Source organism: Corythoichthys intestinalis, chromosome 10, assembly GCF_030265065.1.
Source record: "Corythoichthys intestinalis isolate RoL2023-P3 chromosome 10, ASM3026506v1, whole genome shotgun sequence".
Taxonomy (NCBI): Eukaryota; Metazoa; Chordata; class Actinopteri; order Syngnathiformes; family Syngnathidae; genus Corythoichthys; species Corythoichthys intestinalis.
Window position 1 is genome coordinate 47,070,677 of NC_080404.1, and position 12,039 is coordinate 47,082,715.

The following is a 12,039-nucleotide window of genomic DNA, read 5'->3' on the forward strand; positions in this document are numbered from 1 at the left end:
TTATTAAGTTTTTATTTTAAAACCTCGTCACTCTACAAGTCTACAGCGCTATGTTTTCACAGATTAAATAAAGCCAGTATGTAAGACACACACATCGACAGTGGTCATAATTAATGGAAACCTAGCCCTCCGCAGGGCCAATGTTAGGTGAGCGAGTGACAGTAACGTTAAACTTACTTATTAGCGTTAGAAGTCTACTGCTTTAAGATGGCGGCTGTTTAATAACGCAGCTGACGCTGTCATTTCGCATCTAGTTCAACATACATGTGATCTCTATGAGACGCATCAGACACTACCTGCTACCACCGTAGCATCATGCGGGCTAGTTTTTAGCAACGTCGGCATCGTTTGGAGCGGCTGTCGGCTGCAGCTTCTTCCTCTACGCTCGTGACATCGGCGCATTGCCCCGCATTAAAAATAGTCCGGGCAAAACGTGATGCTTAGAGCTGTCAAAATTAAACGATTACTCGAGGTGAATAAAATTACTCGGATCAGTTTTTAAACTCCAGTTACTCGAGTTGCTCGAGTATTCGTTTCAGCTCTAGTCCCGATCACATATTTTTGCGTCTGAGTCACCTGATTTTAAGAATTTGCATATACAGAGTCCTGATCTGATATCGGAATTTTTTTTCTTCTTTTCAACATATTACTGCCCCACGTGCAGCCTTCACAATGTGAATTATTTTTAAAAAGAATCACTTAGAAAAATGCCTGTTTTTATTAAATTCTTCATTGAGTGTCTCCATTCAAATCCGCTCGCTGCTGAGAACAGCCGCTCACTTACATGCACACAATAAGTTGCCACTGCACACTACTGCTAGTGTTTAACAAGCTAAAAACTATAATTGACGCTTTTGGCGCCATTGAAGGTGGCGCCCACAAGCTTCTCTGGCAAGATCAAAGCTTCAACGGCTGTCAATCGTTAACTTTAACAAGCAAACTCCAGTTGCCTGCTGACCAAGAAAAGCAGTAGAAAGGAGAGAGGCTGTACGAGCATGAAGCAGAAAAAAACAAATATATTTTTTTAATCAAAAACCCATTCCTGGGTCTCTGAAAAATAGCGCAATCGGCCCCATTTCCGATCAAGTGATCGGATCTGGACATCTCTGGTTCATGTAAATAAAATTTACGACATCTTTGTACATTTTTTTTAATTTTTTTTTTATTTTTTTCCATTTTTACCAGGACAATGTGAATGAACTTCTGTTTTTTCCAAACACAGGGTCTCGACTATGAGAAGAGTGGCAAGCATATTTTGTTGATTACAGCAGAGAACGAAGTTCCTTTCGCCATTCCATTGGCCACTTCCACGGCCACTGTTACCATAAATGTGATTGACGTTAACGAACCACCCATCTTTGATCCGGTGGAGAAACTTGTGGTCAAACCGGAAGACCTGCCAATTGACTCTGATGTGGTGCAGTACATCGCTTCGGACCCGGACATTGAACGCAAACAGAAAGTCATGTGAGTCAAATTGCCCGCATCCTGTTAGAAGTAGGCATGTGCCGGTTACTGGTTTCACGGTTTACCGTGGTTTGAAAACATGCGGTTTCAAAACCACTAAAATTTTCCGTGATACCTTAGTTTGGTATTCGCTATTCTTCATGTCCCCAAAATGCAGCCAGAAGTGGCTAAGCGTGTCAGTGACACTATTCTGCTAAACAACCAGCGAACCCCAAAACAAACACTCCAAATACAATGCGCACTTTTCTTCAATTTATTGAGCTCTCAAATCGTGGTAAGCGAAATATACAAAATGAATACTCGTGTGAGTAGCTTCAACAGGTTAGCACCTTGAAAAAGTTCGCCAAAAACAAAACACAGTTTCCTTTGAAATTCAATATACAAACTAAAAACTTACAAAGACGAATGTTAGCTTAGGCTTAGGTGGGAGAGCAACTTCGTCGAGGTTTTAAGTTTGAAAGCCGCTGAGTGAGAAACAAGCTTGAATGAAGGGGGGGAGATAGCGTCAAAGATCGCTAATTGCGAAAGATGATTTGCCCTAAGCACAAATTCACGTTCGCTGGACGAGGATAGGTCTCATTCCCAATGTTTTTTTTAGATTAAACCTTTCCACAACAATATTGACATTTTAACTAACTTACACATTTTAAACTAATTTATTAACTTATGAATTCTTTGTTCTTTTTAATACAAAGGCATGACATCATGTAGACAAGAGTTGACACAGTGGCTGAAAAAGGCAAAACTTCACTTGAGCCCCCCCCCAAAAAATTGTCATGCAGCGTATGTATGTATGTATGTATGTATGTATGTATGTATGTATGTATGTATGTATGTATGTATGTATGTATGTATGTATGTGTAAAACTTCATTTAGAAGTGTTTTTACTTTTTTATAGCAATTATTTTGTTCTTGCCCTAATCTTGAGCAACTTGGGGTGTGGCTGTGGGTACAGTCTATCAGTTCTATTAAAATTTTATTTAAAATATTTATTTTGTGTCAATGTATTTATTCATTTTATCATTATATTCATGTTCCAATTGGCAAATATGTTCTGCAAAATAAAAACATATCCTGTTCCATGGAAAAAAAATAATAAAAAATTAACCCATACATCTCAAAATAACACATTTTGGAGCTATAATTCCAATACCGTGAAACCGCAGTATTTTTGCTCATGATTATCGTACTGTCAAAATCTCATACCGGCACATGCCGAGTTAGAAGTGAAGGGTATTTAAGCTTGGTTTAATTCTGTGTGTTTTTTTCAATTTCTAGGTATAAGATTATTAGTGACCCAGCAGGCTGGTTGAATGTGGATCAAGATACTGGCCTCATCAGAGTGAGGAGTGCCATGGACAGAGAATCCATCTTTGTCAAGAGCGAGAAATACACAGCACTCATTGGTGCATATGATAATGGTAAGTGATGCTTGGAATTCTGAATCCATCCTACAAATCTGCAAAAACTTGACAGCCAAGATTTTCTTGACGGTCCCGGTAAAATTGTTTTCATATTCATCTGACGTTCTTAACTCTTTGAGTCCCCTAGACCAGGGGTGTAAAATGCTAGGGGGTCCAATTCGGCCCACAGGGTTGTTCTGCCGGAGAGGGGCATGTTGTAGGTCATTCATACTGTACGTACAGAAGCACATGCTTTCAATTTGACATTATCACTGTAAAACCGGAAATTTGTGCACGTCTGCCCTTGGCTCACGTTTGTGTCTGCTGTCACATTCGTTCATTCCAGTAAAAATTGGCAATTGGAATGGTCCGTCTAGTCCGGTAAATGGCAGCCACTGAATTAACAGTGACCCACAAATGTCCCAAAACCAACCGGAAGTGAACATAAGTCAGCAGGCAGTAACCTGGAAATGCCCCAAAAACAACAGGAATCAGTTTGGGTTGATTTTGGGGCATTTCCAATGAATAGGAATTGAATAGAATATGATAGCCCTTAGTCGTTATACAGTTGTACAATGAAATTGCAGGGCATCTCCCTTTTCAGTGCGGGCCAAGTAAAAAATATTGGCCCATGAAATGATCTAAAATGTACAGGAAGTGGCCCGAGACACCCCGAAACAAAGTGTTTGACTTCCATTGACAGCAATCGATTGCAATTCGCTTAAACTGGGAGGGCTGGCTGTGAATGTTTGTATTTCAGTACTATTGATGGCCTTTGTTCATTCACTCCTCCTTGTCCAAATGGATTGGACATCTAGTGCTGTCAATGGCAGCAAATGAGTAAATTTATTTGGCAAAAAATAAACCGGTCCACATGATATCTAATAGCCATGAATGTGCCCTGCGAATCCAAATGAGTTTGACACCCCTGCCCTAAACATTGATAATTCATCGCTACTAGTCCAATGCATTTGATCTGAGGGGGGGTCTGGCAGTGAATGAACATTCTCATTTGCTGCAGCCCTCCCATTTCAAATGGATCGGACGTCTATCGCTGTCATTGGCAGCCAAGGAGTTGACAGAAAAAAACTGAACTTAATAAGTTTCTGAGTTAATGCCTGTTTTTATGTTCACTAGATGAAGTCCCAGCCACTGGAACAGGCACACTGATGATCCAACTTCAAGATGTTAATGACAACGCACCCACAATTGTGGAACGTTCATTCACGGTACAGTTCCTTCGCTACATTTGTACCTTTTTTAATACCTCGAGGTATTAAAAATAAATTTTACAAAGCCCCTCCCCCCAGCTTCATACTACGAAAAAAATCAAACAAAATATAGTACATACTGTGATAGACCATTCACGCGTGCAACAATGCAATCTTGTAACTAATGTGTGGTCTATCTTATTATTCTAACAGGCAGACGAGGCGAGAAAATCATGCACAAACGTTTTCGTTTTCACTTTACCAGTCACCCAGTGTTGAGTGCACTTCCTTGTCTATAACATGAGCCCATGAGTAATTCCATTGCACGCTGGGTAATGGCATTCCAACGTCTAACTTTATTTGACTGAAATCTACACACCAAAATGCTCATGTACAGGACTGTCTCAGATAATTAGATTATTGTGATAAAGTTCTTTACTTTCTGTAATGCAATTAAAAAAACAAAAATGTCATACATTCTGGATTCATTACACATCAACTGAACTATTTCAAGCCTTTTATTATTTTAATATTGCTGAATTTGGCTTACAGCTTAAGAAAACTCAAAAATCCTATCTCAAAATATTAGAATATCATGAAAAAGTATACAAGTAGGCTATTCAACTAATCACCTGAATCATCTAATTAACTCGAAACACCTGCGAGGGTTTCCTGAGCCTTAAAAACACTCAGCTTGGTTCAGTAAACTAAATCACAAGTATGGGGAAGACTGCTGATCTGACTGCTGTCCAGAGGACCATCATTGATACCCTCCATCAGGAGGGTAAGACACAAAAAGAAATTTCTCAAAGAGCAGGCTGTTCACAGAGTGCAGTTTCAAAGCATATCCACAAAATGTCTGTTGGAAGGGAAAAATGTGGCCGGAAACGCTGCACAACCAAGAGAGATGACCGCAGCCTTAACAAAATTGTGAAGAAGAGCCGCTTCCAGAATTTGGGGGAGCTTCAAAGACAGTGGGCTGAAGCTGGAGTCCAGGTATCAAAAGCCACAGTTCACAGACGTGTCCGGGAAATGGGCTACAATAGCCGTATTCCCATGGTCAAGCCACTTCTGAACTCAAGACAACGGAAGAAGCGTCTGACTTGGGCTATGGAGAAGAAGCACTGGACAGTTGCAGAGTGGTCCGAAGTCCTCTTTTCAGACGAAAGCAAGTTTTGCATTTCATTTGGAAGTCAAGGCGCCAGAGTCTGGGGAAAGGCTGGAGAGGAGCAAAATCCAAGTTGCTTGAAATCCAGTGTGAAGTTCCCACAGTCAGCAATGGTTTGGGGAGCCATGTCAGCTGCTGGTGTTGGTCCACTGTGTTTCATCAAGTCCAGAGTAAATGCAACTGTGTACCAAGAGATTTTAGAGCACTACATGCTTCCATCTGCTGAAAAGCTCTATGGAGATGAGGATTTCATTTTCCAGCATGATCTGGCACCTGCCCACAGTGCCAAAACCACCAGTAACTGGTGCACTGACCATGGCATCACTGTCCTTGATTGGCCTGCTAATTCCCCTGACCTGAACCCCATCGAGAATTTGTGGGGTATAGTTAAGAAGAAGATGAAAGACACCAGACCTACAAATGCAAATGAGCTGAAGGCCGCTATCGAAGCATCCTGGGCATCAATAACACCTCAGCAATGCCACAGGCTGATTGCCTCCATGCCACGCCGGATTGATGCAGTAATCCGTGCAAAAGGATTCCCAACCAAGTACTGAGTGCATCAATGGACATTTTCAAATGTTTGATTTAGTTTTGCTGTTATAAAATTATTTTTTTACTTGGTCTGAGGAAGTATTCTAATTTTTTGATATAGGATTTTTGAGGTTTCTTAAGCTGTAAGCCAAAATCAGCAATATTCAAATAATAAAAGGCTTGAAATAGTTCAGTTGATGTGTAATGAATCCAGAATGTATGACATTTTTGTTTTTTTAATTGCATTACAGAGAGTAAAGAACTTTATCACAATATTCTAATTTCCTGAGACAGTCCTGTATATGAAGCAAAAGAATATAACTTAAAAGCAATGCTTTATCAAGGCACAAACAGTGAGATGGAATAGCGAGCAATGGCTGCCGAAATTAGTCTTTTAGCACTCAGTTTGCTATGAGCGCGAGTAGTTATGTGATATGAGCCGAACTAGTTACGGTTAAGAACCACTAGGGGGTGACAAAACATGAGAAATAAAAATAGGCAATCAGCATGACAGCATGACAACAATTTAAAGTGTTTTTAGTCAAGCTTGGAACCTATTAGGCGATATACACATGAAACACAAGTCATTACATGAAAAAACCATGATACGAAAGCCACTCCGGAACGAATTAATTTCGTATCTTGAGGTACCAATGAAGAATTCTGTAGTTCAATATATGTATCGTAGGAAAATTAATGAGAGCCTATATAGTTTAATTAATGGGTCATGTTAGTCGTTTTTACTGTATCCCACATCGCTGAATCTTGTTATTTCCCCTAGGTGTGCAACAAAGAATCTGCTCCTCAGTTGTTGTCAGTGATTGACAAAGATGGACCTGGCAATACTGCTCCATACAGAGTTTCTTTAGACGGCATGTCAAAGACCAACTGGACTGCTAGAATGAATGATTCCAGTAAATTCAATCTAAAAAAATTTCTAACGTAAACTTAATCTGTCAATAGAGGTAGTCCCTGGGTTACGATGCACTCTCGACGACTTATGCGATTTCGACTTTGCAACCGCGGAGTCTGGTCGGTCATTTTGTCTTTCTTTTTTTAAATTTATGTACCACAAACCGTGCCTTATTTTACCTCACAGTATCTTATTTTTTTACTTTATTGATATATAACTTGTTCTTTCGCAACTGGAGGTGTGCGAAATTTCTGATTCTTAGATTATTCTTGATTCGGTCGTGGAAGATGCGAGAACGAGTCACGAACATCCAAATTCCGATTATTGAAATATGTCAAGTAAAGCGGACCTAAAACACAGTCAGCACGGTCTTCGGGACGCAATGAGGAACGGACCTAGACTAAACATATTATTTTGGGATACTTAAAGGGTTATTTCCTACTAACGCGGAAATTCGGTTCACACCGCCAGTGTAGGAATGGAACTTGTTCGTCACCCGGGACTACCTGTATTGGAACAATCTTGATGCAAACGCGTCATTAAAGGAACGGTAGTGACGCAAATTCTCTTGTTGCAACAGAAACAGGCATAATCCTAAATCTGGCCACGGAACTACCAAGCGGCGAGTACACTGTGGTTCTTAGAGTGGGAGACAACCAGGGGTTAGAACAGGACAGCACAGTTCAGGCCAAAGTGTGCGACTGCACCGGGGAAGACGTGGTCTGCAAAGGGCGTGTGGCGGGCGGCGCCGACCTGCCTGTTATCCTGGGAATTCTGGGAGGAATCCTTTTGCTTCTCTGTGAGTTTGACATTGGTCTTTGCTTTTATCGTGCAGTTCTCAAGTCTGCCTCTCAATTGATAATGTTGCTTATTGTCTTTTTACGGTTTGCTCAGTGCTGCTGCTGCTCCTGCTGCTGTTTGCAAGGCGCAGAAGGGGAGAAGTAAAGGAGCCTTTACTGCAGGAAGATGACGTCAGGGACAACATCTATTACTATGATGAGGAAGGAGGTGGTGAGGATGATCAGGTAAACAGGTTGTCTTATTAAATGAGAAAAAAAATATTACCTGCTCTTTTTAATCGCTGTGATCTATGCATCTTCCAGGACTATGATCTCGGTGTACTCCACCAAGGTTTGGACAACCGTCCTGAGGTGTTCAGGAACGACGTGAAGCCGATCTTCCTGACCGCTCCGCAGTACCGTCCTCGTCCCGCCAACCCGGAGGAAATCGGCAACTTCATCGACGATGTAAGTCAAGCACATTTGATATAGCAGTACAAATGGCCCGCGTGTTTTCAGATGTTGTGAGTGATGGATACATATACAATCAAGGTATATGCAGTAAGATTATAGTTGTTTTGGAATTGATTTTTTTTTTTTTTTTTTAAGTCATTGGCTGCTGTTGACAGCGATAGGCGTACAATTCATTGAACTAGTAAAAAACTTAAATTCACAGCGGAAGGATAAAAAGGTCATCAAGAATTTAGATTTTCTACTTTTTAATCTTAATTTTCTTGAGTCCCCCCCAGTTTTTCATATCTTGTTTTTCCAGTTGCAGGATGAAAGAAAGAAAAAAAAAACCCTAAACAAAAGATCATTTTTAAAAAAGTGTATAGTGTATATTGATGTAAATGAAGGTTTTTTTTTTTTTTTTTTTTTTTTACCCCAGGTAAAGGTATTGAGTAAAAAAAAAAAAAATTCTATTTGTTTTCTAGCAGTGTTTGAATTGGTGTTGAAACGTCCATCTAGTCTGATCAATATGTAAATTTTAGTTGATTAAATTAGCCTAATTTGCCTAACAAGAGTCCGCTAGCTTAAATGCTACGAATGCTTACGTATTTACAATTCTCATAGCAAATCGCTCACACATAACTCCAGAAACCGTAACGCTAAACTTAATTACAAATGCATACACAAATATATATTAGTTGAAACAACTTACAGCCTAATGTGAGCCAAACCAGAGCGCAGCTGTCTTTTATACATGTCAGACGAGTCTGATCCTCAGTCATAAAAGGTGACAGTCCAGCCAGATCCAAGGCTGCCACCAGACGGCAGTGTATCCTTCATCATGAAACAAAATACAATACTTTTGAACAGTTATTTTGAGATTTAGGGCTATTTAAAGGGTTAATTCCGATTTACAAAGATCCCTCGTTTTTCGCTGTTAATGGGCCCTTCCCAAAAAAAATGTTTGTGTTCAATGTATTTATTCAGATTTATCATTGAAAAAATACATACAGTGTGACATGTTTTTACCTTTTTTTTAAGTATAATTAAAAAAAACATACATATATTAATACAGGTAAATGGTTTTCAAGCACTTTAAATGTAATAATTGTGTTAAGTTTTAAATGTGTTACTTTCCCACAGATTTATTTTTAAACTAAAGTAGACGCCTAATCCATTTTTAAAAAAAAAAAAAGTGAAAAAATGCTTGTATTTATTAAATGCTTCATAGTGAGTCCACTCAAATCTGCTCCTGCTGCAAACTTGCAATGAGTTGCCACAGTAACTGTTTAACAAGTTCAACGATGATTGAGGCATGCGGGACTGTGAAACTCAGTTCTATGGCAACATCAAAGCTTAACAGTCTGTCAGTCATCGTTTATTTTAATGAGCAACTTCAGTTCACTCTGACGAACAAAGAGCAGGGAGAGGGAGGGTCAGACAACGCGATCGCGCTCGGTACAGAAAAATCTGCGATGGACTGAGGGTTCGAAGTAGCGAGGGATCACTGTACGCGGAAATTCTGGTAACGTCGCCAGCGTAGGAACGAAACTCGTTCATAACTCAGTGACTACCTGTAATTATTAAGCCTGTCGCAATATGCAATAATTTCATTTATCGCGCGATATATAAAAATGAAGGCGGTAATTTTTCCGCTGCGATTTATCGCCTCGCGTGCACGTGTGTGTGCGCGTGCGGCAGACGTGCTGTTAAAAGTTCGTTACCAACTGCGCAAAATACATCTTCGTTCCAGGTCCGGCAAAAACTAGCGCCAGAGCCAATCGTTCCCATTATATCCTATTGTTCAACGTATACCGGCCGCGTCAGTGCTCCGGAGTGACTGTGGACCATCTATGGCGCGCCGGTGTTGTTGACGTGTGGGCGCTCCCGTCAGGAGTGACATTTCACGCGGGGCGGCTATTTTTCGGCACAACGCTGGATATTTACAACGAAGTCCTCCAAAACATTGTCACCGACTTGGCTGCTACGAATAACCTCACTTTGACAACGAACAGCTGAATGAAATTAAAAGCGCTGTGCTTCAAACTCGTCCTGTTTATGAAAGCCGTCATATGCTGGTGTAGTAATGAGCAGACGTGACTCCAGCGGCGCTTGCTAACTTTTTTAATGCGCGGTTGCGCGCACACACTAGATATCATGAAATGGCAAACTAGATGTGCTACTTTCCATGCCATTGGCTACGTGAGCCCAGAGTGATTATGGGACATGTAGTCCATATACTACATCGATGAATTCTAAACTGTTATTTGTCACATGAGGTTAAAAAGGCCAAATAAATCCATACCAGTGACTATAGATAATGTTGCAAATATTGTTAATTCAGTACGTGACACAGATGGATTCGGACCATAAATAGGATGTCTTGCTCATGTACTAAACCTGGCTGCTAAGAGAGCTGTAGCAATCAACGGTGTGCCCTGCCTTACTTTACAAACAGTAAAGATTGTTCTCAGCACTTTAATACAAATTTTTTTCATATCAGTAAGAAGTAAGCACGTAAATATTATGCACTAAAATGCATGTTTATGTGATGGCAATTTAATTTTTGCTTGATAGCAAAAAAAAAAAAAAAAAAAAAAAAATACAATTATTTTTTTTACAGAGCATTAAATGTATTGAATCGGATCAAAAATCGTGTCCCCTGTATCAAAATTCGCACCGAACCATGACTTAACTGTATCGTTGCATCCCAATGGAACACCATTGCAGAAGCTATGACGGGAAATGTTTTCATTTTCCTAAATGCTTAAGTTATTAAGTGCAATTTTTTTTTTTTTTTTTTTCTGTGCGGTATCAATATTGTTGTTTTTTACTTAAGAGGCAGGGTCTATTGTTTTTAGTTGTGATTTCTTAAAAAGTATATTTGAATTTAAGAGTAAATATTTATCGTGTTTAAATGGGTGTACTTGATCTATTAATATATACTGTATTCGCACTGTGTTATTGTAAATTGGTTAAAAAAAATTGGGGGGGGCGCAATAATATCGCATATCGCAATAATTTATGAGAATAATTATCGCACACTAAAATTTGTTATCGCGACAGGCCTAGTAATCATCATTGTGTGTAGGACAGTGCAATTAATAACAGTTAATCGCACACGATTAATCTCAATTTAAAATATTGTCCTGCCCTAGTAGGTGCCATTATTTTACCATGTTGTTACAGACTACATTTATGTGACCACTGTGGATTTAACTGAGAGATGACTAAAACCTTTGACAATATGTGTAAATTGCGGTAAAGGCTGACTGTAGTTTCAATATATGCTAAATATTGGTTAAAAGAAGTTCATTATTTTGTTTGCAGAGTCCTCCCAAATGTATTTGATCATTCACTGTGTATGTAATCACAAATTTGTGTTTTTGATTACTAGGAGTGTGACAAAATATCGAAATGGTGATATAGCGTGATACTTTGTATCCCAAAAGGTTATCGATATGCTCCTGCCAAGAATCGAGATATCGTTTTAAAAAGGTGTCAATGTCTATCAAAATAAAATAAAAAGGAATCAACAAGTTGCTAACAAAATCTTCCACCATAATAGTGTCTCAGTTAGTAACTTTAAAGCTGCATTGACGGTGCACGACGCCAAATCCATTTAGACTGGGAACGTTCGTTCATTCGAAACCACAGCATTCAGTCATTGTCCGTTTTTCAGGGTATTTACAGGTTACTTGCGGTTCATTTTAGGGCATTTACAGGTCATTTCCTGTTCTGTAACTCAAAATAAACAGGAAGTGACCCATAAAATAACCCCAAAATCAACAGCTAAATGACCTTAAATGGCCCAAAATTACCTCATTGCCTGGCATTGGCTGCCACTGACGGCCATAGACGTTCAATCCGTTTGAAGTGGGAGGGATGGCAGCGAATGAACGAACGTTCATTCGCTGCCACCCTCCCAGTTCAACGGATTGGACGTCTACAAGTGATAAACTCATTCAAATTCACAGCAGAAGCTTGTTTTTCTGTTTATTAGTTGTTTGTAGAATATCTTAGAAGGATTTGCTGATAATGTATCGATAATCGCTTTATCGCCGTATCGTCAGATCGTTATCGTGAGTTTTGTATCGCGTATTGTATCGTGAG

General features: G+C 39.6%; 1 protein-coding gene across 1 annotated transcript in view; it reads left to right on the forward strand.

The window, feature by feature from the left end:
• The window catches only part of cdh1 (cadherin 1, type 1, E-cadherin (epithelial)), a 29,305-nt gene that overhangs the window by 16,362 nt on the left and 904 nt on the right, over window positions 1-12,039 (forward strand). Inside the window, exons 11-17 of the mRNA XM_057847559.1 lie at window positions 1,223-1,467; window positions 2,747-2,889; window positions 4,009-4,100; window positions 6,566-6,698; window positions 7,278-7,496; window positions 7,592-7,722; window positions 7,801-7,944. Coding sequence (XP_057703542.1) covers window positions 1,223-1,467; window positions 2,747-2,889; window positions 4,009-4,100; window positions 6,566-6,698; window positions 7,278-7,496; window positions 7,592-7,722; window positions 7,801-7,944 — 1,107 coding nt within the window. The remainder of the gene's footprint in view (window positions 1-1,222; window positions 1,468-2,746; window positions 2,890-4,008; window positions 4,101-6,565; window positions 6,699-7,277; window positions 7,497-7,591; window positions 7,723-7,800; window positions 7,945-12,039) is intronic.